The sequence below is a fragment of the Kryptolebias marmoratus genome, linkage group LG9, assembly GCF_001649575.2.
Source record: "Kryptolebias marmoratus isolate JLee-2015 linkage group LG9, ASM164957v2, whole genome shotgun sequence".
Classification (NCBI taxonomy): domain Eukaryota; kingdom Metazoa; phylum Chordata; class Actinopteri; order Cyprinodontiformes; family Rivulidae; genus Kryptolebias; species Kryptolebias marmoratus.
In genome coordinates, this window is record NC_051438.1 from 7,039,359 (window position 1) to 7,064,344 (window position 24,986).

At 39.8% G+C, this 24,986-nt stretch overlaps 2 protein-coding genes across 5 annotated transcripts in view; both read left to right on the forward strand.

Annotated features, from left to right (window-relative positions):
• Positions 1-10,390, forward strand: part of si:zfos-2326c3.2 (misshapen-like kinase 1) — a 90,954-nt gene extending 80,564 nt beyond the window's left edge. For all 3 annotated transcript variants that reach the window (XM_017423137.3, XM_017423140.3, XM_017423138.3), the window contains 3 exons: positions 4,568-4,727; positions 6,416-6,555; positions 8,054-10,390. In XM_017423137.3, the coding sequence (XP_017278626.1) occupies positions 4,568-4,727; positions 6,416-6,555; positions 8,054-8,137 (384 nt within the window). In that variant the 3' untranslated portion in view covers positions 8,138-10,390. The remainder of the gene's footprint in view (positions 1-4,567; positions 4,728-6,415; positions 6,556-8,053) is intronic.
• Positions 10,391-14,351: 3,961 nt separating this feature from the next.
• Positions 14,352-24,986, forward strand: part of myot (myotilin) — a 37,259-nt gene continuing 26,624 nt past the window's right edge. For both annotated transcript variants that reach the window (XM_017423155.3, XM_037977417.1), the window contains exon 1: positions 14,352-14,522. The gene's annotated coding sequence lies outside the window, so the exon portion shown is untranslated. The remainder of the gene's footprint in view (positions 14,523-24,986) is intronic.

Here is a 24,986-nt window from a genome sequence, read left to right on the forward strand (position 1 = left end):
AGCTATGTACTGGTAATGGTTAGGGGTAGGGTAAGGGTCAGGGTTAGGCTGTAGTTAGGGTGTAGAAATGAATGGAAATCAATGGAAAGTCCCTGCAAAGATAGAGAGACATAACATGCGTGTGTGTGTGTGTGTGTGTGTGTGTGCGTAGACGTGAAGGGATGTGTGTGCCAAAAAAAGACTTTTAGACCTTGGAACTGTGCTCAAACTTCCAAAAGATTCATCACAATGTTGTACAGTCCCACGTCTGAATATGTTAGGATGTTGTGTAAAGTGTAAATAAAATCCAGATTTTATTCACAGTAGAACATAGTAAATGTGTGACAGCAACACATCTCAAAAACGTTGAGACAAAGGCAACAAAAAGCTGGAGGAGCATTTTGCAATAAACTTTGTTAATTGGCAGCAGGTTAGTAAGAGGACCAGGTATAAAAAGAGGATTTTAGAAAGGCTGAATCTCTCAGAAGTGAAAATGGGCAGAGCTTCACCAGTCTGTGAAAACTGTGTCTAAAGATAGTGGAATAATTTCAGAATAATGTACCTCAAGGGAAAAATTGAAAGACTGATTATCTGATCATCAATAGTTTAAAATATCATCAGAAGATTTGAAGAATCTGGAGAAATCTCTGAGCTCGAGGGACAAAAAGCTGAAAGTTAATACTGGATGTTTGGGATCTTTGGGCCCTCAGGGGCCGCTGCAATAAAAGCAGGTCTGATTCTGTTCTGAACATCACTGATGGACTCAGGAACACTTCCTGTAAACACAGTTCACTGTACCATCCACTGATGCTGCTTAAAGCTCTATCAGGCAAAGAAGAAGTCAGATTTGAACATCATCCAGAAACACCACCATCTTCTGTGGGTCAAAGCTTATTTAAAATGGACTGAAGCAAAGAGGAGAACTGTTCTGGGGTCAGAGGAATGGAAATTTAATAATCTTTTTAGAAACCTAAAACTTTGTTCTTCATACTAAAGAGGAGAGGGATCATCCTGCCTGTCATAAGCTCACAGTTTAAAAGCCTGCCTCTCTGATGGTATGGGGGTGCATTAGTGTCTCTGGCTTTGGCAGCTTACACATCTGAAGGAACACCATCAACACAGAAAAATGTATACAGGTTTTAGAACAACATATGCTCCAATTCAGCAAAGAAGAGGGGGAAAGAGAGTACTGTAGAACAGCTAGAATCCTCCATCAAAGCAGAATGGGACAACAATCCCTCTAAAACCTCCAGCAGCTGCTCTCCTCAGGTCCTGGGTGTTTACAGACTGATGTTAGAAGAAGAGGAGAGGCTTCACAGAGGGAAACATGGACCTGGAACAACTTTTTTGAGATGTGTTTCTGCCATAACATTCAAAGTTATCTTATTTTTTGTCAGTTTCTTAGTTTCAACATTTGATGTTTATTTTCTTCCACTGTGAATGAATTATAGATTTATGAGATGCAAATCATTGCGTTTTGTTGGAGTTTAAATTTTACACAACATCTTAACTTTTACAGAAGTAGGTTGTCTCTGCTGCGAAGCAGTCGCCCACTGCTGGTTGAATTAAACATGAAGCAGGTTGTTGGGTTCCGCTGCTCTGCTGTATGTGGGCTTGTGTAAAGCTCTGTAGACTCATGTGAGTCATAGTCCCATTTAGATTCTGACACATCCTGTTAAATGCGCTTTAACGAGCTCGAGCTTCGAAACGTAACGACATAATGAAACCCCGAGAACACTTGTCGCTCTGGCGTTTCGTTGCGTTACACGTGCGAAGCGTCGTGAAGCGTTTCTGTCCTCATTTACGTTGAAGGCATTTTCCTGTTTGACACCGAGTGGGCGGCAGGTGCAGGGAACGGTTTCATCTGCTCGGATTTAACGGTCATCTTTCTCTAACTGGCACCGATGTGATAAGTGTGCAGTAATTTGGTGCCTCCTTCCAGACGGGCTGTTTCTCATTAAATTGTCGATTGGGATTAAGATGGCGTTTCATCTGTGATCTTACATCGAAAGTTAGGAAGTTCAGACAAATGACAGATGAAGTTTTGTACAAAGCGAGGTTGATGAATAGCAACATACACACAGCAGCCTCTGATGTGTGCTGCTCTGTGTAACCAGGGGGAGAGTCGGCGCGATGGGAGGGAAGACAGGAAGGGAAATATACGCTCTAAAAATACATCTGTGCTGTCCTCCTTCTCCTGCAGTCATTAACTCTCTGTGAGTGTGTGTCCTGACCCGCTCCTGCTCCTGTTGAGAGATTTTTCTCTCTCTCTCTCTCTCTCTTTCTTGAGTATATGAGGAGTCTTCACACTGTGTTTTACAACACTGCTGCTGCAAACTCATCTCTGCTCTCTCTCACACACACACACACACACACATATATGTAAATTGTTATAGGCACATCTTCCCACACTGATTTATGTTTCCTCACTCACATAACTCTGACTTTACTAAACCAGTTAAACACACAGGCACACACAGAGGCATGTCTGGTTGTATCAGGTGAGCAGTGTAACAATGCTGATTCCGAGGCAGAGGATTAGGATTGCGTTGCGCCTGTGGATGCCCGTTCTCATGCTCAGGATTGTGGTGGCTCTCACTCCGGTAATGTATGAAATGTTAGCTGCTGCTCCTCTGCCAGCGCTGAACACTGCCAAACTTTCTCTGTTTTTAGATCGTACCGGACAGGACAAAGAGCTGAACTTCTCCCAGCTTGTTTTAAGTCTACTAACACATGGGCGATCATTAGTTTCATGTGCTGTTGTTTTGGTTTCTTGTTCTTTTTTTATATATATATTTCAGAATTGCAACACAAGTCTCTTCTGTTGTTTTGACCTTTGAGCTGTTTGCTTCCTGTTTTAAATATGTAGTGTTGTGTTTCAGTATAAACTGGGGGTGCTTTGTCTTTTTTTTCCAGTGCAAGAGTTAAGCACTGACATATATTAGGGATAGTTTTTTGTTATAATTACTATTATTGTTTTTTGCTGGCTTAACATTATTCCATTCCAATACCAGAGCTACACTGACAAAAATGTCAGAAATACTTAAAAGGGAAATGAAATAACATATAAAAATAAGGAGTTTTCATGTTTTTCCTTTAGTTAAACCCTATCATCAAACGCTCCAGTGGTCCATTTCTCTGGTGTAAAACCTTAATGACTTGTTTTTAGAGTTTCTGTGGGCTGATTGTGTGGGCGGAGTTCCCTCCTTGGTTGGTGGCATAGAAGCTGCACAATGTGGATGATTGAAGGAAAGAAAGATTCAGTGATGAATCACCAACTTGCATTGGACAAGGACATGATGCTGGAACCTCAGGACAAGATCAAGAGCTGACCGTCTGGGCAAAGATGAAAAAAAAATTGGAAAACTTTTAACGTTTTCCATCACCAAAGAAATCAGGCTTATGTCAGCTAAAAGACCAGAGGAGATGGCAGTCGTTGAAGGAATTCTGCAGGTGGACGCTGAAATTTTAGACACCTTTGGGAATTCATTGAAATATGTATGTCAGGTGGTGATGAAGTTAATGTTTTTTCACCATAATAACACATCAAGGCAGAGCAGAAAGTCTTTGAGTTGTTATTCAGGGAAGATATAGCAACACAGTTTATGGCTGTTTGAAAAGGTTTTGTTGCTGCCACATTTGTGTCCATCCTGGACGATGGAGACTTCATTTATTTGGTTCCGTATGTTGGGCTCTGTGTGATGGAGCCTTGGGTTTCTGTACGCCCGGCTTTATGCACCCACACATTCTGTCATCAGCATCATTTGATTCAGAAAGCCATCCTGGCTTTGGTTCCCTCTGATCTCACTTCCTGTGTGGTTAAGACGTCCTCAGGAGGTCCTTCTCTGCGTTCTGATGGTCTCATTTTCTTACCTGTATCTAATGTTCGTACACATTCTGGCACTAAGGCCCTGGAATCAGCTGCAGAGGCTTGAAGCTGAACGAGTTGGTCTCTGAATGGTTTGAAGACTCTTCTTAAAGATGTTTTAAAGGAATCATCTGTTTGGAAATGTTTGAGCTGATGTGGTAGTTCTTCGTGTTTTCTCTCCTGCTTGTTGTGATGTACTTCAGCTGTGCTGGGATAACTGTGGTCTTTATGTAACGTTTGTGTCCTGCTGCCATTCTTGGGCAGGTCTGTCTCAGAAAAGAGATGTTTAAACTTGGTGAGATCTACGTGGTTAAGTAAAGGTTAGAAATAAATAAATAATGGTCAGAAAGGACAGAGTTCGGCAAGTGGCAGGTGTCAAATAAAACGATTTAGTAAACTGTACTCTTGGGTTTACTACACCACCGTCACAAAGTGTCCTGAACCTGGATGGTCTCTGCGGGCTCCTGTTAGTCTTCAGGCCTGTAATAAGGATGCAGTGAGCTCATGTGATAGGTGCACTGTGGTCTTGATCACAACCACCGCCAGGTCCAGACATCGTTTTATTATTAGTATTTTGAAGTTATTCATTGCAAAACCAAATTTTCAGCTGTTTAAACTAAATATTTCTGTATCCTTTGGTTCTTTTTTGTATTACAAATCACACAAAGTATCTACTTTCTTCTAATGAGTTTGACAGGTTGTTTTTTGTTTCTCGGGCAGATCCAGGGCTCCATCCATCCTCATGCCATTATCATTTTGCCAAACAAAGCTGGAACAGAAGTTTTGGTTTGCTACGAAGACGAGGGCGTCTACATCGACACCTACGGCCGCCTCACCAAAGACACGGTGTTACAGTGGGGCGAGATGCCTACGTCTGTCGGTAACTACAGACACACACACACACACACATGCACAGTGTGTGTTCTCTCCACTTGGTCACGACTAATTTCATCCACCTCCTGTGGGTCATTCTCTGAAAGTGGGACCGTGACGTGTGACGTGTGAAGCACACTCGCGTCCACGCCGCAATGAAAAGCACCGCAGTCAGCTGATCGTGGGAAGTTCACAAAGACTTGTAATTGTAAATAAAAATCAAATGGCAGCAAGCATTTTCATGTTAATTTAACTTTGTTTTCCATAAGTACCAACGTAACAATCCAGACACAAAAAAAAAATCAGCAGCCGCAAAAACAACGAACAACAAAATGGTGGTTTGTGTACAGTTTCCCTGTCACGGTCGTAAACCGTTCTGCTCCATATGTTGCAAAGCTTTCGTGGCTCAGTGAGATACGAAAAAGGAAATCTCCCGAGGTAACGGCTTGAGTTTCAGACAATTCCTTTCGCAACGTTTCCAAACAAACATCTCCATTTTCAGAGCGGTCGTTTCTGAGAAAACCTCTGGGAATATTGGCGATCTGGGTTTTCATCTTTTGGTGAAACGCTGCTAAAATAAATATGCTTCGCTTTCCATTTGGATTTCATCTGATTTTCATCCGTACGCAACACCGCTGGACAGGGACGGTTATGCAGAGGAACCAGTATTTTATCTGCGGGTTTTGTAAAGCTAAAAATACACACACAAGGAAAAAAAACAACTGCAACACTGATTTTAATTGTAGCTCTTTAATTATTCACTTTTTTTTTCATCTGTACATGAAGGAAATAACACTGTTCATTGAGACCGTTCTAAAATGTCACAACTTTCGTCCATATTTTCAGCACTTTTATGTTTCAAAAATTTGAATATCTCAATTGGTGTAAAGACTATTGTAGTATCATTTAAACATCTTTCAGAGGAGTACAAGTTTTTTAGGTGAGACAATAGGTAAAAAATTAACCATTAATTGTTGGGTAATTATCATGTTCTGTATTTTCGGCACAATAAGGTGCACTGTCAATGAATGCTCCATTCAAAATGGACGATTTTGCTGCTTTAGCAGAGCTGATTCACCTGTCTCAGGATTTATATGATCCCTTTATGAGAGATCACAAAGATAATGAAATGGTTCAAAACTCACGGGAGGATACTGCACCGACGTAAGCGTCAAGTATAAACACCAGCATGGGTGGAGCCCTGCGCGACTATAACTGAGCCTTAATGCTGCAAGCGGTGCGGTGCGGTTTTAGTACGACCAAAGTCATACAAAAACATTACAACTTCTTCCATATATAAGGCACACTGTCGTTTTTTGAGAAAATTGAAGGCTTTTAAGTGCGCCTTATAGTCCAGAAAATACTCTAATGTGTAAATAGCCAAAACGTTCCCACTTTCAATGAATGACACCTATAGGTTTTTGTAAGCAGGTCATGTTTTGGGCGTATACACAGAAATACTCACAGGAAGAAGTTAAGATGCAGAAACACATCGCTGTTCCGAGATTAAATATGAAGTTTCAACGCAGTGTTTTATGGGTTTGCTGCAGAGGCAAGATCTGGGGCAGGTTGGGATAAAAATACGACGGCCGTTTTGTGCTTCTGGAGCACAGAGACGGCCTGACAGAACCATTCGGAGACGTGCATATAAATGAGTATTTTAGCGGCTCTCCTCACGGCTGTCTGTCCCTCCAGCCTACCTTCAGTCCAACCAGGTGATGGGCTGGGGAGAGAAGGCCATCGAGCTGAGGTCAGCCAACACCGGCAACCTGGAGGGAGTTTTCATGCACAAAAAGGCTCAGAAGCTCAAGTTCCTGTGTGAGAGGAACGACAAGGTAACTGCAAGATGTATTTTTATTGTTTCTTGATTGGAACTCATTGATATTTTTATTCCTGTTTCATGTATTTGTAGTTATTATGAGAAACAAAATGGCTTCTTCTTGTTTCTTTTCGAAAGATGCATTAAATACACTCCTACTTCAACCAGCAGACAGCACACCGTTGATCTTAGATTTAAGTGTTAGTGCTGATTGGCTGAGGGCTGGTCACGCAGCGAGATTAGGGACCCGCCCCCCTTAGTTTGTTGCTATGACGATCACTTGGAGGTGTCGATCAGGACGCAGACCGAATGTCAGGGCCACGTTTAGGAGGCCGTGGATGTTGCCTGGGGGCTCCGTGGCCCAGCCCTCTTCTTTGAACTCCATGTGTACGAAGTTTAAACGGAGAAATGGATCGTTTCAAACCAGACAGTCTGAAGACATTTAATAAACAGTGAAGCTGGCTAAATCTGAAACACAAACTTTATGGGTTTGTTTTTTTTAACAAAGCAACCAGACTTCTTCTGTTTGCTTCTCATGCGAGGACTGAAACATCTTCAACAAAGAAAGAAAGAAAAACAGGAGAAAACTCTGTCCTGGATGACTGAGAACCTACACAAACACGCAGGGGATTTATTCATTGATTTATTTTCTGAGGAATAATTCTATCCCATATTTAAATAGTTCCAGTTATATTAACCTTTTAAAAGGTGTTAAAAAAATATGATTATCTTCCTTTTTTGCTCTAAACTATCATTTGTTTATGTACACTTTTTAAAAAGTGACATAATACAGCAGTTTGTCTTTTTCTATCCCTACATATGTAATCTAATGTGATTCACTAATTCAGCTTGAGAAGAAAATAAAAATTGAAAAGATATAAAGATATTACATATCAGTACTTCCTTGTACTGGTTTGGGTATATATATATATATATATATATATATATATAATCAAACTCTGGGCTTCAGATTTTCTTCACACCCTTAAAACCAAAACAACGATGGAGCCACTTTTACTGTTTTTTTTTCTACATCTGTCTCACTTTTAACCTGATCCTGACGCTGCCAAACTTTGATTGAGTCCTAAAAAGGTTAATAACAGAAGAGATTTTAAAAAGTTAAATGTTTTGGGAGAAGATTTTCATAAAGCCAAACATGTTATTCTTTCTGTTTTGATATGTTGATATTTTGGTCATTCTCTAAATTGACATTTCTACTCACTTAAAAATAAGTGGATAGAAATGTTTTAATATCCTGAGTTTTATATGCAGTTCGTTAAAGTAAAAGTATTTCCAATTAAGGGATTTATTTGAGTTTAGATTGTTTGGATTATTTAACTTTTCTTTGTGCACACTCAGTGTTAAACAGTGTTTGAATATAAGGAAAAAGTCTAAACTTTCTGAAACTTTATAGTTCATTAGAACTCAGAGAATTTTTTATTTAAAAAAAAAACAAAACCTCACAGTGTCCTGTGTGTCTCAGAGGACCCCCTGACTCTTGTTGTGTGTTGCAGGTGTTCTTTGCGTCGGTGCAGTCCGGAGGCAGCAGTCAGATTTACTTCATGACGCTCGGACAGAACCTGCTGTTCAGCTGGTAGCGAGCGGAGCCGTCCACTCTGGGATGGACCGGTCGCCTGCCTGATATTGTTCTCTAAGAGAGGTTCAGGGTTCAGTTTTCCTACGAGAGAGTTGTGATTCCAGGACGAGTCGATCGGGAATCCTCCCGCCTGAATCCATCATTCTGTCCTTGTCTACTGAAGCCTGTTTGACTGCTTCTGACTGCAGCAGCACGAAACACACAACCTGGATTTCACTTAGAGGCAACTTCAGTTCTCTGCCGCCTCCCCTGGATGGAGAAAGAGCGAGCAGTGCCTTTGGGTCTTTATCGGGAGGCCATCGCAGCATCAGTGTTTGACCCACGTGGAGCAGAACCTGAACTGATGTTTGAAATTAATTTCTAGATGTTAGGCTACGTTCACACTGCAGCTCTTAATGTGCAATTCCAGTTTTCTGCTCACATCTGAGTTTTTAGTGTGGTTGTTCACGTTTCGTTTTAAATGCCACCTCCATCAGACTCCAGTGTGAACAGTCTCCACTTCCTGGAATGAGCAGAAGAAGACCTGACGTCACCCTCCGCACGCTCAGTTTACAGCAGGAAATCTGGACGCTGCGAGTGTTAGCGTGTGTGGATCGATTCTGAAGGAGACCAACTGGACACCCAAATGGTGAAAGACGGAAGAAGACGGAGAAGAAAATGAGCACAGATGTTCACGATGACCTTTGTTGGAGCTGTGGCTGCTGCCTCTGAGCAGAGGCATGTGTGGATGAAGAGTGGAGGGACTTTGACCTGAGGGACCTCCGTCCTTTCAGCCAACATGAACGTTCACAAAACATCAGATATGTTTCTGATTCAGCAGCACATCCTGAAAACACCTGGGTCAGATATGGAGAAATCTGATTTGTCACGTTCACACAGCCATGAAAAAATCTGATATAAAGGGGGTAAACAATCAGAAATGGGTGGCATTAGCCTGCAGAGTGAACGCAGCCATAGTCAACATCTGTTTTTTGTCTTACATTAACATGATCTGTTATGTAACGTCTGCTTTCTGTCGTCTGATGAAGTTCGCCTCATTATCCTGAGTATTCTTCTTCTGATGTTGAACATCATTCTTGTTAAGTCAGTTAACTCTATACCATCAGGGCAGAAGATTTAAACGTTTAAGCCCCTTCGTGTCATTGTTTTAACTTCTTGCTCATATTCAGATAATTCTCCCTTTAATTGATTTGCAGGTCAGGGCAGCCTGTTTTGTCAAACCTCAAAATGGGTTTTAGTTACATTGATTTCTATAAAGTGTTAAACTATAATTATATTTACATTTTTAGTATATATATATATATATATATATACTAAAAATGTATATATAGCTTTTGGTTTGTTTGTTGTGGGTGATGGTGAATTCCACAATTTACAGAACAGTATTTTATTTTAAAAAATAGTAATAATAATGATATATTAATCCAATTAATTTTAAGAAGAGTCAGTTAACGTCTTTTTCTGCACAGTCTGTAATCACATCTCCAGAGTTTGCCTTAAAAATGAACAGTTTCCCATCAGTCTTCGTGTTGCAACGTAGGCATTTAACCCACAACTGAAATGAAACATCTTTTTATTTCCGTAAAAAGGACCAACAAACACTTTTACAGGACAGAGACGAAGAAAAGCACAGCTCCTCGTTTATCATCTATTCTGTACAGTCTGAGATGTAGATATTTATCCAAAATACACTGTTTTCTAAATGTTTTATAAACTGAAAGCCATCTTTGTGTGTTTGTACAGAATTATAGGCTTAAAAATGTGAAATTCAACCTAAAAACAGAGTTCCTGTGTCTTCTATAAATTCTGAATGTTTGTGAATATGAGCTACTGACATTCCATTTAAAGTCTTTTTTTTTTTTTACTTTCACCAACCTGTTTAAAGCATTCATGTTGTTTTTTTAATACTTTTTTGTCTACAAAATGTTTTGCACATTAGCCATTATGTACATGTTTTCTGTTGTAGATCCTTAAAGTCATTGTGTGGTTACTGGAGAAATTACCGTTAGCCTTTGGCTTAAGAACAGTATTTGTTACACTTTAAAAACTGGGACGTGCTCCTGTCTGTACAGGGTTAATTTGATGAAGTTACTGTATTTTATTTTATTTTAGCCTTTAATCTGCGCAGATGCAATGAGTCGGAATAAAAATGTCTACTTGTTCGACTGATTTCCACACTCAGCTGTAGACATGAAACCAAAGATGAAAAGTTGATTTTATTTGCTTTGTGGAATTAAATGAAAACTGACAACTATTTGATTTGAAATCTGTATTTTCTATAAAAGTCAGAATAAAAACAAAAATTGGTTTCAGGAATAGTGTGATGTATTTAAAATTGATCAAAAATGTTTCGAGTTTGCGAGTGAAATATAAGATGTAAGATGTAAATTATTGTTAGCATACCTTCCCTCTTTTTATTTCTTTTTTACCATAAGATTGGTTGTAAACTCATTTACATTATACGCTGAAGTGTATTTACTCTTTTGTGGGATTATCAAAAAATTTTACCAAATGTTTTAAAGTCAAAGTTTTAGATTTAACAGAAAGATAGCAGCTGGTTCGGTGAGAATGTTCCTTGCTAACCTTTTGCCAAATGTCTTGTAGTATTTGACTTAGTGGTATAAGTATTTCCCTAAAAAAAAACAGATTAACAAATGTCAGCAGCACATAAAAATATAAGAGTGAGCGTTGTTTAAAGTGGCTGACAGACGCACAGATTCTTCCTAACGTAGGCTAAATGTACCGGTTCCATTAGCTTCTCTACAGGTTCGAGCTAACATTTTAAGCTAATCTCTGGCTAAAATAAAAAATAAGTTTAACAGACGTTGAGTAGCTAGTTTTCTTGGATTTGTTCACATACATTGCATGTGAAGAAACTAGAGAAAAATAGCAAATTAATGCCAACTTCTAGAAACGGAGAATGTGCGAGCTAGTGGTTGAGTAGCCAACACGAATGGGCTGAAAACCTACAAACAAGAGAAATATTAATTAAAAATAACAATGAGTTCATTTTCATTTTAACAATTGAACTAGTTTCTCAATTAATTATTAAATAATTGACTTTTAAGTTAACAGTGAATGAATAGATAAACTATGTTCCAAACTGTGTTTACTAATATGCTTTCAAACACACGAAACATTCCATCAGATGATCAATAAACCTGTTTTTTTCTTCTGAATCCAATCAGAATCACGTAAACTGTAAATAAGGCTAACTTCCTACCAGGGGTGTCTTTGAGGAAGCTTTCAGTTGAAGTTCTCTGTCTGAGGAGAGATCAGTGAGCCCAGGGGAGCCAGATTATTTGACAGATTTGGCTGCTGAGTTTGAACAATGAAAAGGACGGGTGCGCTTGATTCCTTGCAAGGTGCACGCCAGCTGGGTGGAGATAGTGAATGCATTCAAGTGTTGGGTTTGCTGATTGACAGTTGTTGTTGAGGGGGACTTTCAGGCAAAAAGGTTTAAAACTCTCACAACCTTGTTCAAAGTAGACGTCGGGAGACGTGTCGGCTACAAACTGGACAACCTGCTCTCGCTTCACATTTCCCCCTCTCTTCTCGTTCTGTTACCTGTATTTGGTTAAATCTTAGTTCTACATCCATCAGAAATGAGTAGAAATAAAGAAGTTTTTGGTAAAAAAAGAAAAACATGAACACTGAGATACAATTTAAAACAGAGGGCGTTTTAGCTGTTCAAATATCCAGCCTTCGCAATCTTCAGAAGTCAATTTCCAGGGGAAAAATGATTTATACACTCGTTTGTTTTGTTCCAATTAAGATGAACAGCTAGCTTCAAAAACTGAACAAACTAAGTCTTTTCACTAAGAACAAACTCCTTGCGTTTATTCACCTTGAAAACTTTCTTAAAATGTATTTGTATCCTTTAATCTGATGTTTGACGTCTATAAAGGTAAGAACTTAATTTTCTGTGTTGCTTTACGTAAGTCGTGGCATGTCGAACGTTGGACTGTGCGTTTGTATCTCCACCCAACTTCAGCAACGAATGGCGAATAAATTGGGTCTGCTGGTTAAACCAAGTACTTCTGAGATGATTTTTTTAATTTTTTTTAGCAGAAACAAACTTGTCTTCCCGTTGCTGAGCGTTTCACTGTGGCTGCATCACTAATGAGAGAGATCAGTGCATTTCCTCCCACACATGAAGACCCAGAACAGGTTCTGTTTCAGGCCCAACTCTCCCACAGCTTCTTTTTCTTTCACTTCTCCCAAAACATTTCATCTTCCTGACAAGTTTCATGTTTTTCAAGTTAGAGTTTTTGTCATAGCCTAAACTGTATTTCATTTGCACTTAAAAGGTCCTTTAACTTTATGACAATAACTGTTCCTGGGAGGAACAGTTGTTTAAAAATGTTTTTGTCTTCCATACACTTATCATTCTTTTAAAGCTATCGTAGCCTCAAATATAAATATCAAATTTAAATGACTTGTTTTAAAGGTTGAGCTTCCTAAGGGCAGCCACAGAGTTTTTTGGGGTTTTTTGAGAATAGAATTGGACAAAAATCTGAATTTTTATTGTGACGAATTTTGACTTCATTATTATTTTCACACATGAAGAGTAGAGGGTAAAAATAGTAGAATGAGGAACTGTGGTCAGTTTGTCCTCCAGCAGTTTAAACCTATAGCAGCAGAACTAAAGGAGAGCTCAGGAAACCCAAACCAACCCTAATTATAGGATTGATTAAAAAGGAAAGTCTTAAAAGTAAACAGGGTGGACAGAAACTAGAAGTTTGTTTCACCAGAGAGGAGCCTGAGAACTGAAAGCTCTGCCTCCTGTTCTGCTTTTAGAACCTCTAGGAACCACAAGTAAACCTGCAGTCTGAGAGTGAAGTGCTCTGTTAGGAAAATATGGAACAATAAGATCTTTAATATAAGATGGGGCTCGGTTGTTGACAGCTTTGGATGTTAGGAAGATTTTAAATTCTGTTCTGAATTTGACAGGGAGCCGATGGAGAGAAGCTAAAACTGGAGAAATCTGATCTCTCCTCCTAACTCTCATCAAAACTCTGGCAGCAGCATTTTGGATCAGCTGAAGACTTTTTAAAGAGTTTTGACAGAATTACAGCAGTCCAGCCTCAACATGATAAATGCACAGACCAGTTTTTCTGCATCATTTTGGGACAAATGTTTCTAACTTTGTAATATTGCCTATATGGAAGAAACCAGTTCAGATAGTAGACATGTCCTGGTTAAAAATCATATCAAAGTTCTTTACACTTGTACTGCAGGCCAAATTAATGTCACCAAAGGAAGTAAAATGCTGATAGTTTGTTCCTAAGCTGCTTGGGGCAAAAATCACAACCTCTGTCTTATCTGAGTTTAAAAGTTTTTATGTCTCGAAGACATGCTGGTAAATGATTGAATGTGTCAGGTTTCATGAATAAATATAACTGAGCATCTTCAGCCTAACTAAGGAATTTTCTCCCATGCTGTCTAATAATTGTAGCATTGATGAACAGTACCGGTCCAAGCACTGAACCCTGAGGAACTCCATGACTTACTTTGGTGTACGAAGAAGCTTCATTATTAACATGAGCGAACTGGAATCAGATAAATACGATTTCAACCTTTCAGAGCTGTTCCTGTAATCCCAGCACCAGGTCCCAGCTTCTGTAATGGAATACTGGGATCAGTCGTGTTCAGTGCAGCACATATGAGTCGGGCCTGTGTGTGAAAACGGCTCTCTGACTTTAAGCTTGTGTTGTAATCTCTCTCTCTCTCCCTCCCTCCGGTGTTGGTGTCCCTCCGGCTCTCATGTTTCCTCTGACGACCCACTGGCACCAGTCGCAGGTTTCCTGTCTCCCACTTCTTGGTTGAGCCTTCAGCTACGACGCCGCAGGCATATTCGCCATTTCAGATACGTTGATATTGTGCGTGCCTTCTATTCTTTAAAAGATCTTTCTACTGTGACGCACGCTTTTTTTTCTTCGTTTTTTTTTTTTGTTATTTCAAGACATTTCAACTGAATTTGACACAAAAAGCAGAGGACCCTGAGTCTGTGTATCTCCTTTTTCTTGTTGACCAACACTTTCCACCTCACTCTAAATTTGCTATCCCTACAGAAGAATCCCACCTACGATCCCGTCACCCCCTCCTCCTCACTAGCCTCAGATTCACCTCCCCCCCCAACCCCATTCCACCACAACCCCTCCAACACACACTCCTGCTTGTGCAAGTGTGTGTTAAAGTGTGTGTCAGCTCCCCCAGAGCAGCGAGCGTCCAATGACCAAGCCATGACTGGCAGCCACATTGCCACATAGCAGCTTAGCTTTGGAAAATCTGGATCATCCTCCTGTTGGATCAATACACTGGTTGTTAGGTTGTTTGTTTGTTTTTGTTATTTTCTTTAATCCTGCTGGGGAAAGACTAGACAGGTAAGGAGAACATTTTGACAAGAGTGATCCACACACACACACACACACACGTGGAACGGGATTGTGCTGAGGCGGGCCTGATGCCTGTGGGGTCCAGCTGTTGTTTCACACCTTCAGTTTTTCTGGCAAAAACAGAAGTTCCCCAAAGTAAGGTCCTGCGTCACGCTTTAGGCCCAAAGTGCTGTGCTCCTTGTTTTTTATTGGTTGATGGATTAGAATTTTAAAAAAGCAATGGTGAAGAGGTAATGAAATGGAGTTATTTAATTGACATGGGGTCGTTAGGTTCCTGTTACTGCATGGTATTGTCTCTGCAGGTGGTGGAGTGAGTGGGTTTGTAGTCAGAGAGAAGAGGACAGCTGGGAGGATCCGAGCGAGGCTAAATTTATGTTCTTTGTCATCTATCCAGAGCTACCTTTGGGGCCCTTTCAGCATTATGTTTTAAAACACATACAAGTTGCGATAGTTTGAAGATTTCCAGTAAAACCAGAGCAGAGCTGCTCCGAGCTTTAAAGCCAATCCAAACTTTAGACCTGAGAACGTCTTGCTTCGTCACAATTTACGTTTTAACCAACCACCTTAAAGGTTTCTTTATTGAAACTCAAAACTAAACTCTTATTTTGTCATGGACCAAATATTTCGAATGGCAATGACAGAAAAAAGGAAAAAAATGCAGATTATCAGCAATCCAAATACCAGTCAACGCTGCAACAATGTTTTATAAAGCAGCATTTTAACGTCTCAAAGTTACACAGAGCAAACTGTGTAGCACCTACAAAGTTTGGTTTAAAGTTTCTAAAATCCAAGATGGGAAAAAAAAGATCTCACTACCTGGCTTTGTGAAAAACAGGTTGATAACATTTACATCCATTAGGGATTTTTTGCTGCTTGGACCTTGACATCACTGTTCTGCAAAGCAAATTGATTTTTTATTTACAAACTATTATGGCTCAAAATTACAAAGACTAAAACCATGTAGTAAAAGTAGGAAGAACTGGAAGAAATCTGGAAAAAAATGAAACAGAAACCCACCAAAAGGATTAAAGGGACTTGGTGCAGATTATAAAATGAAACATTAAGCAGGATATCCTGTACTGTATCAAATGGTGCATTATTTAAAAGTTTACTTCAGAAGTTTTAAAGATATATTCATGTGCAATTCTGAAATGTGGGTATGCACTCAATGTAAACAAAGCCCTTTGCTAAATCCAGCAAAATCCACATGGAAACTTCAGACACTTGAGCTGGCCGTGGTCTGTGTAGGTACATGAATATGCCACAATTGGACAAGCGTAGATTCTGAGAAGATATTGTGGTGGGAACATAAAAGTGATTGTTCGCTTCAGCTGTTTCTGCTGGTAAACAAACACGTGGTAGTTGGCTGAAGTTCACAAATTTTACTTTAAAAATTGTATTGCAGTTTAAAAACCCAATAACTATTGATATGAGAAACAAATGTGCAGAGTTTGTTTTGTTTTTTTTGCTTCGTGAAGGTTTTTGATTGGTCTTCATTACCTCCCAATGACGATCTGTCAGTGGCTGTTAACAGAGAATACAAGTTTCTTTCAGAAAGTACAAGACTTTCCAGTGATGTGGGCTTGCACCTCCTTAGGAATAAGTAAAATAAAGTGTTCAGAAAACATTCATTCATTTAAAACACCAATACTTTGTTGGGGCCCAGTGGGCAACCACTAATAGCATTTCAGGGGCTAATTTAGCAGTCATGTACGGTGGCCCTGAAGTGCAAACCACATTAACAAATTAAACAAACAAATTCAAAAACACAATGACGACAACCTACCGGAAGAAGGAGGTACCAGTGGGAAACATGAGGCTTCACTGATTGGGCGACGGCGCCGTTTGGCTTTTGAATCTAAAATTTGGTGATTAGTCCTGAGCATGTCCAGCGTCACCTCGTATGGATGTCCTGACTCAAAATATTCTGAGACAGCGGCACCTACAGCTACGTTTGGGTCATTGGTAATGTTTCAAAAATGTGCTACAGGCAGAATAATCTCCAGTTCGAAAGCCAATCAGCGATGTCTTATGTTTCCCATTGGTACCTACCTCTTCTGGTAGGGTAATGTTGTTGTGTGTATCGATTTGTTGATGTGGTTTGCACTTCAGGGCCACCGTAGTTATGTAATATATATGTATATATTAACACTTTTAGTTTGAACAGTTTTAATTAAACCTTTTTTATTTTTATTTAAAAGAAGAGTGCACTAACGTGTTAAGAGAATAAGTTCAAGTCTTTTGGAGTGGGATTCTGTGGACAGGTTATGAACTGTTATTATGTTACTTGTTGTAGATAGCTCTTTGAACAACTTCAGTTTGAAGAAAGAGTTAATTCTGATGAGATTGACTGAAAAATCTATCATTGCCCACCATTAAAATTTCATATTATGTGGAAATACACCAAAAATAAGCAAATATAGACCTTAAATCGTCATACAGTCTGAGTACATAGGTTAAAAAAGTACAAAGCTTAGCAAAAAAATAGCACATTAATAGAACTATTATTATCTTACCTGTTGTAGCCAAGACTTATCTTCAAATAGCGCCAACGTCAGAAATGTCATATCTGAGCATGTAAACTCTGTTCTATAAACCCTCACACCTCTGTCAGTTTCACACTATGTGGAGATTCTGGCAGACATGTTACGGAGCTGGAGGTGCCCCAAGCTGAACCAGAAGTGCTGCTACTGCTGTTTGCACTTGTAAATAGTAAGGATGGATACATTCAATGGGACTTTTGCCGTCTGATCCATTTATTTATCAGATTCAAATTTTGTGATGAGTTACTATACTAGACCAGGTGTCCCTGCCTTGTCTCGTTGTTGGGAAATGAAGCCAGCAGGATCCATTTTACCAAAGCAGCAATGTTGTATTTTTGGGACCTACACACTAGGGATGTGGGGCCTGACTTCAAATTACGGGATCCTGTGTTATGTTCAGTATTAAAATATACAGTCTTTGCCAGTGGTGTCCAGTCCTGGTCCTGGGGGGCCACCGTCCTGCATGTTTTAGTTGTTTCTGAGTGATTAACAGGCTTCAGCAGAACTTAAAGACCTGCTGAAGAGCAGGGAAACATCTAAAACATGCAGGATAGAGGCCCTCCAGGACCAGGACTGGACACCACTGGTCTTCGCTGTATCCACTTCTTTTAGTTGACAACTCTTCTTCTGCTGCACTTCCTGTGGTTTAGCTGTAATATTTTCTCATATGCTTCACCCTGATCATTTGGATCCACTACTATCGCAAACAAAAAAAAGAGCCTGCTGCCAAAGGGTGAAAGGCATGCAATAATAGTTTGCCTGTGCCTATATGTGTGTGTCTGTGTTTGTTTTAGCAAAATATCTCATGAACCAGTGAATGGATCTTGACCAAATAATCACTGGATGTACATTTATCATTTATGACTGGCTCTAACTAAGTCAGTTTTACAGATACTGAGCAAATATTTGGTGTGGTAGTAGCTGCGAGTGACTGACAACACACACTGTACTCCGAGGGCCACACATTGCCCAAGATCTTGACGTCGTGGAAAAGGAGGCGAACCCAGAGTGTAGACTCATCTTAAAAAAAACTAATTTATTAAAATAAAATCAACAAAAACAAAAGGCTGACGTCGCAGCAAAATAAGAAACTAAGGTAAAACATTAAACAGCACGGCGTGGGGCAAAAACATAACACCAGGGAAACAAGAGCAATGATCCAGCAGAGTGTGGGAGAGATGACCGGGTTTTTAAACACTGAGGGTAATTAGGAGAAGCGGACACAGGTGTTATGATAATCAGGGCTGAGGCAGGTGTAGATGGGTGTGACTGGGGATGAGTGAATAGTGACAGCACAAAATGACATGAAGAACAAAAACAAAGACACCTGAACAGAAAACATGAAGACAATAAGAATAATAAACTAAAACACAAAAACCCTGAATCCCGACAGATCTTTGCTTAAAACTTGGAGTCAACCCTGTTTGTCTGTTAGCCAAATGTTTCATAAACCACTGGACGGATTTTAGTGAAACTCTCAGAAAGTGATTATTTGATGTGCATCTACAACTCCTTCATGTTTGGAGTTAACCTGATAAACGATGGCTGCCAAGACAATGTCCCTATAGCCAACTCAAAAATGGCTCATATTTGAAGTAGCAGCTGGTAGTCATCCTCAACCTATACTTCAAGGGCTAACCTGCTAACTTGATAGATCTTGTTAGATCACATGGGGATGTGCACAGCACCATGTACAAAGTTGGACCAAAATGGTTCCAATTCGTCATTTCTCATCATAAGTTCATCTTAGTTTAAAACTCTTCCTTGAAATATATGCATTCCTTCAAGGAATGTTAGGGCTTTAATTAATTAGATAAAATTCTAATTCTAGAAATAAAACCTAACTGTTTGTACCACCCTAAATGCTTTGCAGTGTTATTACTTTAAAATATGTGATTAGCTTCCTGTGTTTTTTATTGGAATGTATTTTAGTTTTGTGAAAACTGTACTGAAATATGTAGAAAAATGTAAAAAGCTTTTCCTCTCACACCAGCTTTAAGTGGCAGAAGCTGTTGCTTATTTTAGGATCTGCTCTTTTTTTCTACATCTCTTTTGTGATCATGTTGGTTTTAACAGGCGGATCCAAAATCATTTTGAACTTTTGACAGGTAGACAAGAAAGCTGATGTTGTTATAAAGCCTGCGTGATGAGGCAACATAGGACATACCAGCCAAATCCTGTGGACAGAATGTGTGTGTGTGTGTGTGTTGCTGGGGGATCCATAGCACCACCACAGCATGCCTGTGTGACGCTGTTTTCAGCCACCGAGCTCCGGTTGGTGGGAAGAGAGATCAGCTGAGCAGCTAAATTAGTCTTCCCTCACAGACCACCTGAGGAGTTGGATAATCGGAGAGTGGGAGGTCCAGGATTTCCAGCAAAATACAGATGAGTCAAAGCGAAGTCCTCACATCCCACTGGAACCTAAATATTACCCTTTACATTTAAAGCTGTACCTTTTTAGTAGAAATACGTACAGTTCCATGAAGGTGTGTAGAGAAATTCGACCCAGAGATTTGCCTTGAGATCTGTAAAATAACTTCAATCAGTCCTGAATACATTCTTATTTCAGTTTATTACCAACATGACTCTACCTGCTGATGACAAACACTCCAAAGCTCTAAATCTAGAAAACAAAAAAACACCATAAGTCATGTGACCATACTTGTGTCATTGCCAAGTCTGTCGTATCAACAAGCAAGTATTGTATGTTAAAGGAAAAACCTTTAAATACGATACTTCAATGGGTTCCTAAGCAGCTGCTGCACAAACTCCCAACATAACTTTGTTACAATCTACGGAGAAAAAAAAACGCCTAAATTTGGATGTATGGACTGTATAGGACGTGTAAAGAGAACCGAGATCAAAAGAAATGCTAAAGCTGCTGCCAGGGGCTCGTTATGGTCACCATGGTTACCACTACCCCTACGTCTGTCACTGCCTGACTGCCGCGCTGATGACAGTCGGACAAAAACAAACTGAAAAGTAAGCCTCAAACAAACAGTTTGAGCAAAAACGTGGTCGTGTCTTGGAAATAATTGAACCGTGGGCAGCAGACGGCTCAGACTGTCACGTGTAGATTTTGATGTCTCTGCAGTGTTTTATGTAGGAGATACGACACATTACAGATCCTTCACTTCCCATTTCTTTAAGAAACATTTTGAGCTAAATATAACTAAAATTGATAGAAGCGTAATTGGGCACACTAAGTCCTTAAGACACACTGGATAAAGGAAGACAAAATAAAAGCCTTTGTTTTGATGTGTAACTTGTACATGTATTGGAACAAGTTGTAGGAGTAAAGATAGTTTGTTTCTAAAAGATTTGAAAATTTTAGACAATTAGAAAGTTTGAGTACGAGACATCATCATCTACCAGCTGAGCATTCCAAGGAAAGATCCAAACTTTAGGCTGCGGTTGTGTAAAACCTATAAAAGATATCAAAATGTCACTCTGGCTGCGTAAAGTCCAACTTTCTGTGACCCGTTTAAACTTTAAAGGATGTTTCTACTGTGAAGTATATCTGAAGGATAGAGCTCCCAAAAGGACTGGATTTTAACATGTATTTCACCAAAATCCTGTTTATCTTCTTTTAATTTTTTCTAGTTTTTTTTTTTTTTTGCGAATTTAGTCTACAAAATCCAGGACAAAAATGTTTAACAAAACAGTGATAAAGGGTGCTTGAATGCTTCTGCTTAGAAAGTGAAATTTTGAAGGATGCCATTGAAGCTATCACGCAAAATTCCAGCATCTACCAACTTTCTCCTCCAAACCCAAATCCTAATTTGGTACTTCCTTCTGTCACAATCTGCACTGACAGGACGCTGACATTTTGATGCAGAAACTAGTTTATTTATAATGCTTCTTTTGTTCTTTTGGTTTAGTCTTTCACCTGTGTGAAGGTTACAAAAGGTGTTTTTCTGTAAATAAGATAACTGAAATGTCTAATATAGACATAAAAACCTGTAAAACCAAGACATGAATTTAAAATAAGCTGTATTTTAGCACCAGCTGTCTGACGGTAGCTTTGTGAAGATCAAATTATGTGTGACACAAATTTAAGACTATTTCTGGTGCAACTAAAACTTTTTTTTTTTTTGTAACTTATCTTAGACTTGCTCTGATTTGCTACTGCATTTTCCTCTGGCTGAAATGACAACTTGAGTATGAGTCTCAAAGGGGAAAGTGTCAAACAGTGTAAAGTTGTTTTTGTACTTTTGACTGTTGTTAGTCTGAATGGAAGCCTGCTGCTGTGGCGGAGAAAAGTCTGTCACAATTGTTTTGTGTCATGAATGCTTCCTGTTTGATTTCAGCGAGTTCACGTCTTCATCTGTGCGCCGCAGAGGGCTGCAGGCTGATGCTGATGCTGAGCAGAGCTGGTATTACACAGTGGGTGGTTCGTTTAAATGAAGGTGGCTCACATCCATGTGTAGGTGTCGGCTTCTTCTTTTCTTCTCCTGGGAGCTGTTCTGAAGTTCATCAAGCTGCATGCGTGGATTTTTTCAAAGTGGAAATTCGCAAACAGAGAATGAAAACATTGCACGCACATGTGTAAATGTAGAAAACATTATTTAAAGAGAAAATAATGAAGGGAGCAGGATGTTTTCCTGCAATTCTTGCATCGTTTTTTGCTCCAATCTTCTTGCATTTTAACTACCAGACCATAACCATGTTTGAGAGGAAAATAAATGATTCGCAACTCATTAAAAACCAACAACCTTTACCAGGTAATGTAATATTACTCCCTGTAATAGTGGTAGGACTACTCTCCTATGTAAAAATGTTTATTTTGTCTGTTTTTTTCTGTTAGTTTGCTTAGGCTCCCCTTTTAAAATCAGCCAGAACATGGATGGTTTTTACAGGGTCTCCCATTCATGTTTGATAGGTTCATGGTGGGTTTTGAGCATGCACAGAACTTGTGTTTCAAGGTTGTGGTGGTTCATCATGGTGGTGGCTGCATATCAGGGTCCTGGGTGGAGCATTAAGGGGGTACGATTCATTAGGTGGAGCCTGATTGCACCGGTGTCCCTTGATTGTCAAGAATTTGAAGCAGCATTGGCCATGCTGGCCTCATGCCTAGGCTATGACTAAGCCATCGATGTAAACTGATTTATTTGGTGGGCACAGTGGCTCAGGAGGTAAGGATTCATCCTGTAACTGGAGGGTTGCTGGTTCAAGCCCCTGCTTTGTCAGTCTCAGCTATTGTGTTTTTGGGCAAGAAGGCCTTGCTTACTGCTGGTGGCCAGAGGGCTCAGTGGCATCAGTGTGATGGAGCCATCACAACCTGCCAGCCTACAGCTACAGCTGTGAATGGTAGGTGAATAGTTGTTGGTGTAGTGTCCTTGGACAAGATAAAGTGCTTTACAAGCCATGCAAGCCATTTATCCTCCATTTGTTGGTTTTCTCCAGATACTCTGGTTTCGTCCCACAGACCAAAAACATGCATATTAGGTTAATTGGTAACTATAAATTGTGAGTGAGAGCGTGACTGGTTGTTTATTTTGTTTGACTCTATGTGTCCTCAAATTGTCCAGGTGGTTCTCGCTCAGTGACTGCTGGAGATAGACACCAGCTCCCCGCAACGAAAAAAAAAAAAACAGGTTAAGAAAATGGATTGATAGATGGTTGTTTACCCCTCAGACACTTTATTTTGTTGGGTTTTTTTAAATAAAAATTGTTTTGTTTCGTTGTCATTTTGAGTTACGATAGTTGAGTAGTTTGAATCTCTATGTTTGTTTGGCGTCTCATTTCTGTCTTGTATTGGTTATGTCAAATCTCACTTTGGCAGTTTTGCGTCTTTTGCGGCATTTCTATTTACTTTGGAAGTTGGAACCTGGATCTGAAAATGCTGTTTCATGCAGCTTAATTGTGTTTCAGCTGAAAATTGGAAAAACCAGTAGGATTTCCAAATGGTGAATTCTCTTTGTGCTGGAAAGTTATAATTTCCTACATCCAAGTTGGAAAAACTGGAACAACGCCCACCCCCCAAAAATCAGAATCCCGACCAGAAAAGGTGGATGTTCCTTCCCAACACTGACGCCAACATCTAACGAGGCTTCCTCGCCAATGAAGAGCAGTGATAGCTGCATTAATAACCTGTTTATCTTCACTTCTGTCAGTTTGCATCTCAGTAAATCTCTGAAGCACAAGACTGAAATAACTCAGTGAGTGAACAGGTTGCTCCAGTGTCTGAATGCATAAAATGCAAAGAAATGCTTTGTTATCCACTTGCATTGCTAATAATAGTTAGCCTGGTTACTTAGCATCACAATTAGCAAATCTTATAGATTTTTTCCAATAGTGATGTTGGGAGTGTCGTCATTCTCCAGATCTGAATTCCAACATTCAAGGCTAACTGGTGTTAGCAAAATAAGTGGAGAACAATGCGTTTCACTGATTTCTATCTATTAAAACACTTGAGCAACATGTTTCGTACTAAAAGTAGTACTGCACTGGTTCTGTGACTGATTTAATGGGTTACAAATTCAGTAAATTTAAATGAAACAGTTTATTACTGCAGCTGTCACCACTTTTCAAGCACGAGGCAGCGCTATTGGATTTTGAGGAAGGAGTTAGTGAGGAATCTCAGACTTTAAGAGTCTGAATTCAGATTTCAGGAGGTGCTCGAGTTAATTTTTCCAACACAGAACTTGGAAACTTTGGTTTCCGAGTACAAACAGAAAGCACCATGTTCCTCACATTGACCGCTTTTTTCCTCTTTTTTTTTTTTTTTTTTTGAAACAAAACTATGTAATTCCATGTGTACCCAAACACCAATGTTCTTTTTTTTTTTTTTTTTTGGTCTTCTTGTACGTTTCTTTGTGTCTTTTAGTCCAGGAAATGACCAAGGATATGACGATGTCATTGTGATACAACAAGTCTCTCTGTTTTGAGAAGTGGAAGTTAAATGAGAAACAATTAAGTTGCATGATTAGATAGGGAGCTTTACTTCACATGTCTGAATGTCTTTTTCTCGGTTATAAGAGTAATTTTCCTCTGGATTGTCTGACTTTATGGGTAAGAAGCTCCAAACTACTGGACTACCCTTTAACCAAGACTTTCCCTGCTCTGTAATATTCACCGAAAAGCTCCTGTTTGTTTGTCATTGTTGAACTTATTTGCCACTGACTGAACTGTATGTCTCAATCTATTTATTGCTCACCAGGTAACAGTTTTGTGAATGCGGCTTGTTTTCACAGCCATAAATCCTGTGGTTATGCAACGGGGAACTGACACAAAGGGTTTAGCGTCAGCTGCTGTTGTATCAACACCGGCCTTCAGCCCAAGTACATACAAACACTGATACACCTGTTCGCACTGATTATCTGAGGGGAAAACTGGATCTGCACATGGAAGCTGTGCATGCTGCAGCTGTTTATGTTGACAGTGTTGATGATACTGTGTATAGAGCCTGCACAGACAAACTTAGTCAAGTCAAGATAAAGGCAAAAGGACACAAAGAAACATGGAGTGGGAGGTTGTCTTAGCTGTTGTTGGTTGCCTGTGTGCGCCATGTTAATGGAGCTGGTGAGCTGTATCTCAGGTCAGAGAGGCTCTGCTGTGCTCAAGGAGTGTCAGAGTTTAATTTAGCCCAGAAATCTGACTCTCAGCTCCTTCTCCAGGCCAACGACAGAGCCGGGGAGGGCAGCACGCCAACGTGGGTGGGAGTCTTTTGGGTGTGAAACGATGAAAGATTAAACATCTTCAGGTCGCAGAGAAACGCCATAATAATTGCTAAATAAAGTCAGACCGTAATGAGGAAAATGCCTGGAAAATGTTGGAAAATGAAATCTGCATCTCCAAAAAGTTGGTCAGCTGCAGGAAGCATGAAGTGCTCTAAAACTTCCTGGTATGTGGCTGCATTGACCCTGGACCTCAGAAAACACAATGGACCAACACCAGCAGATGACAT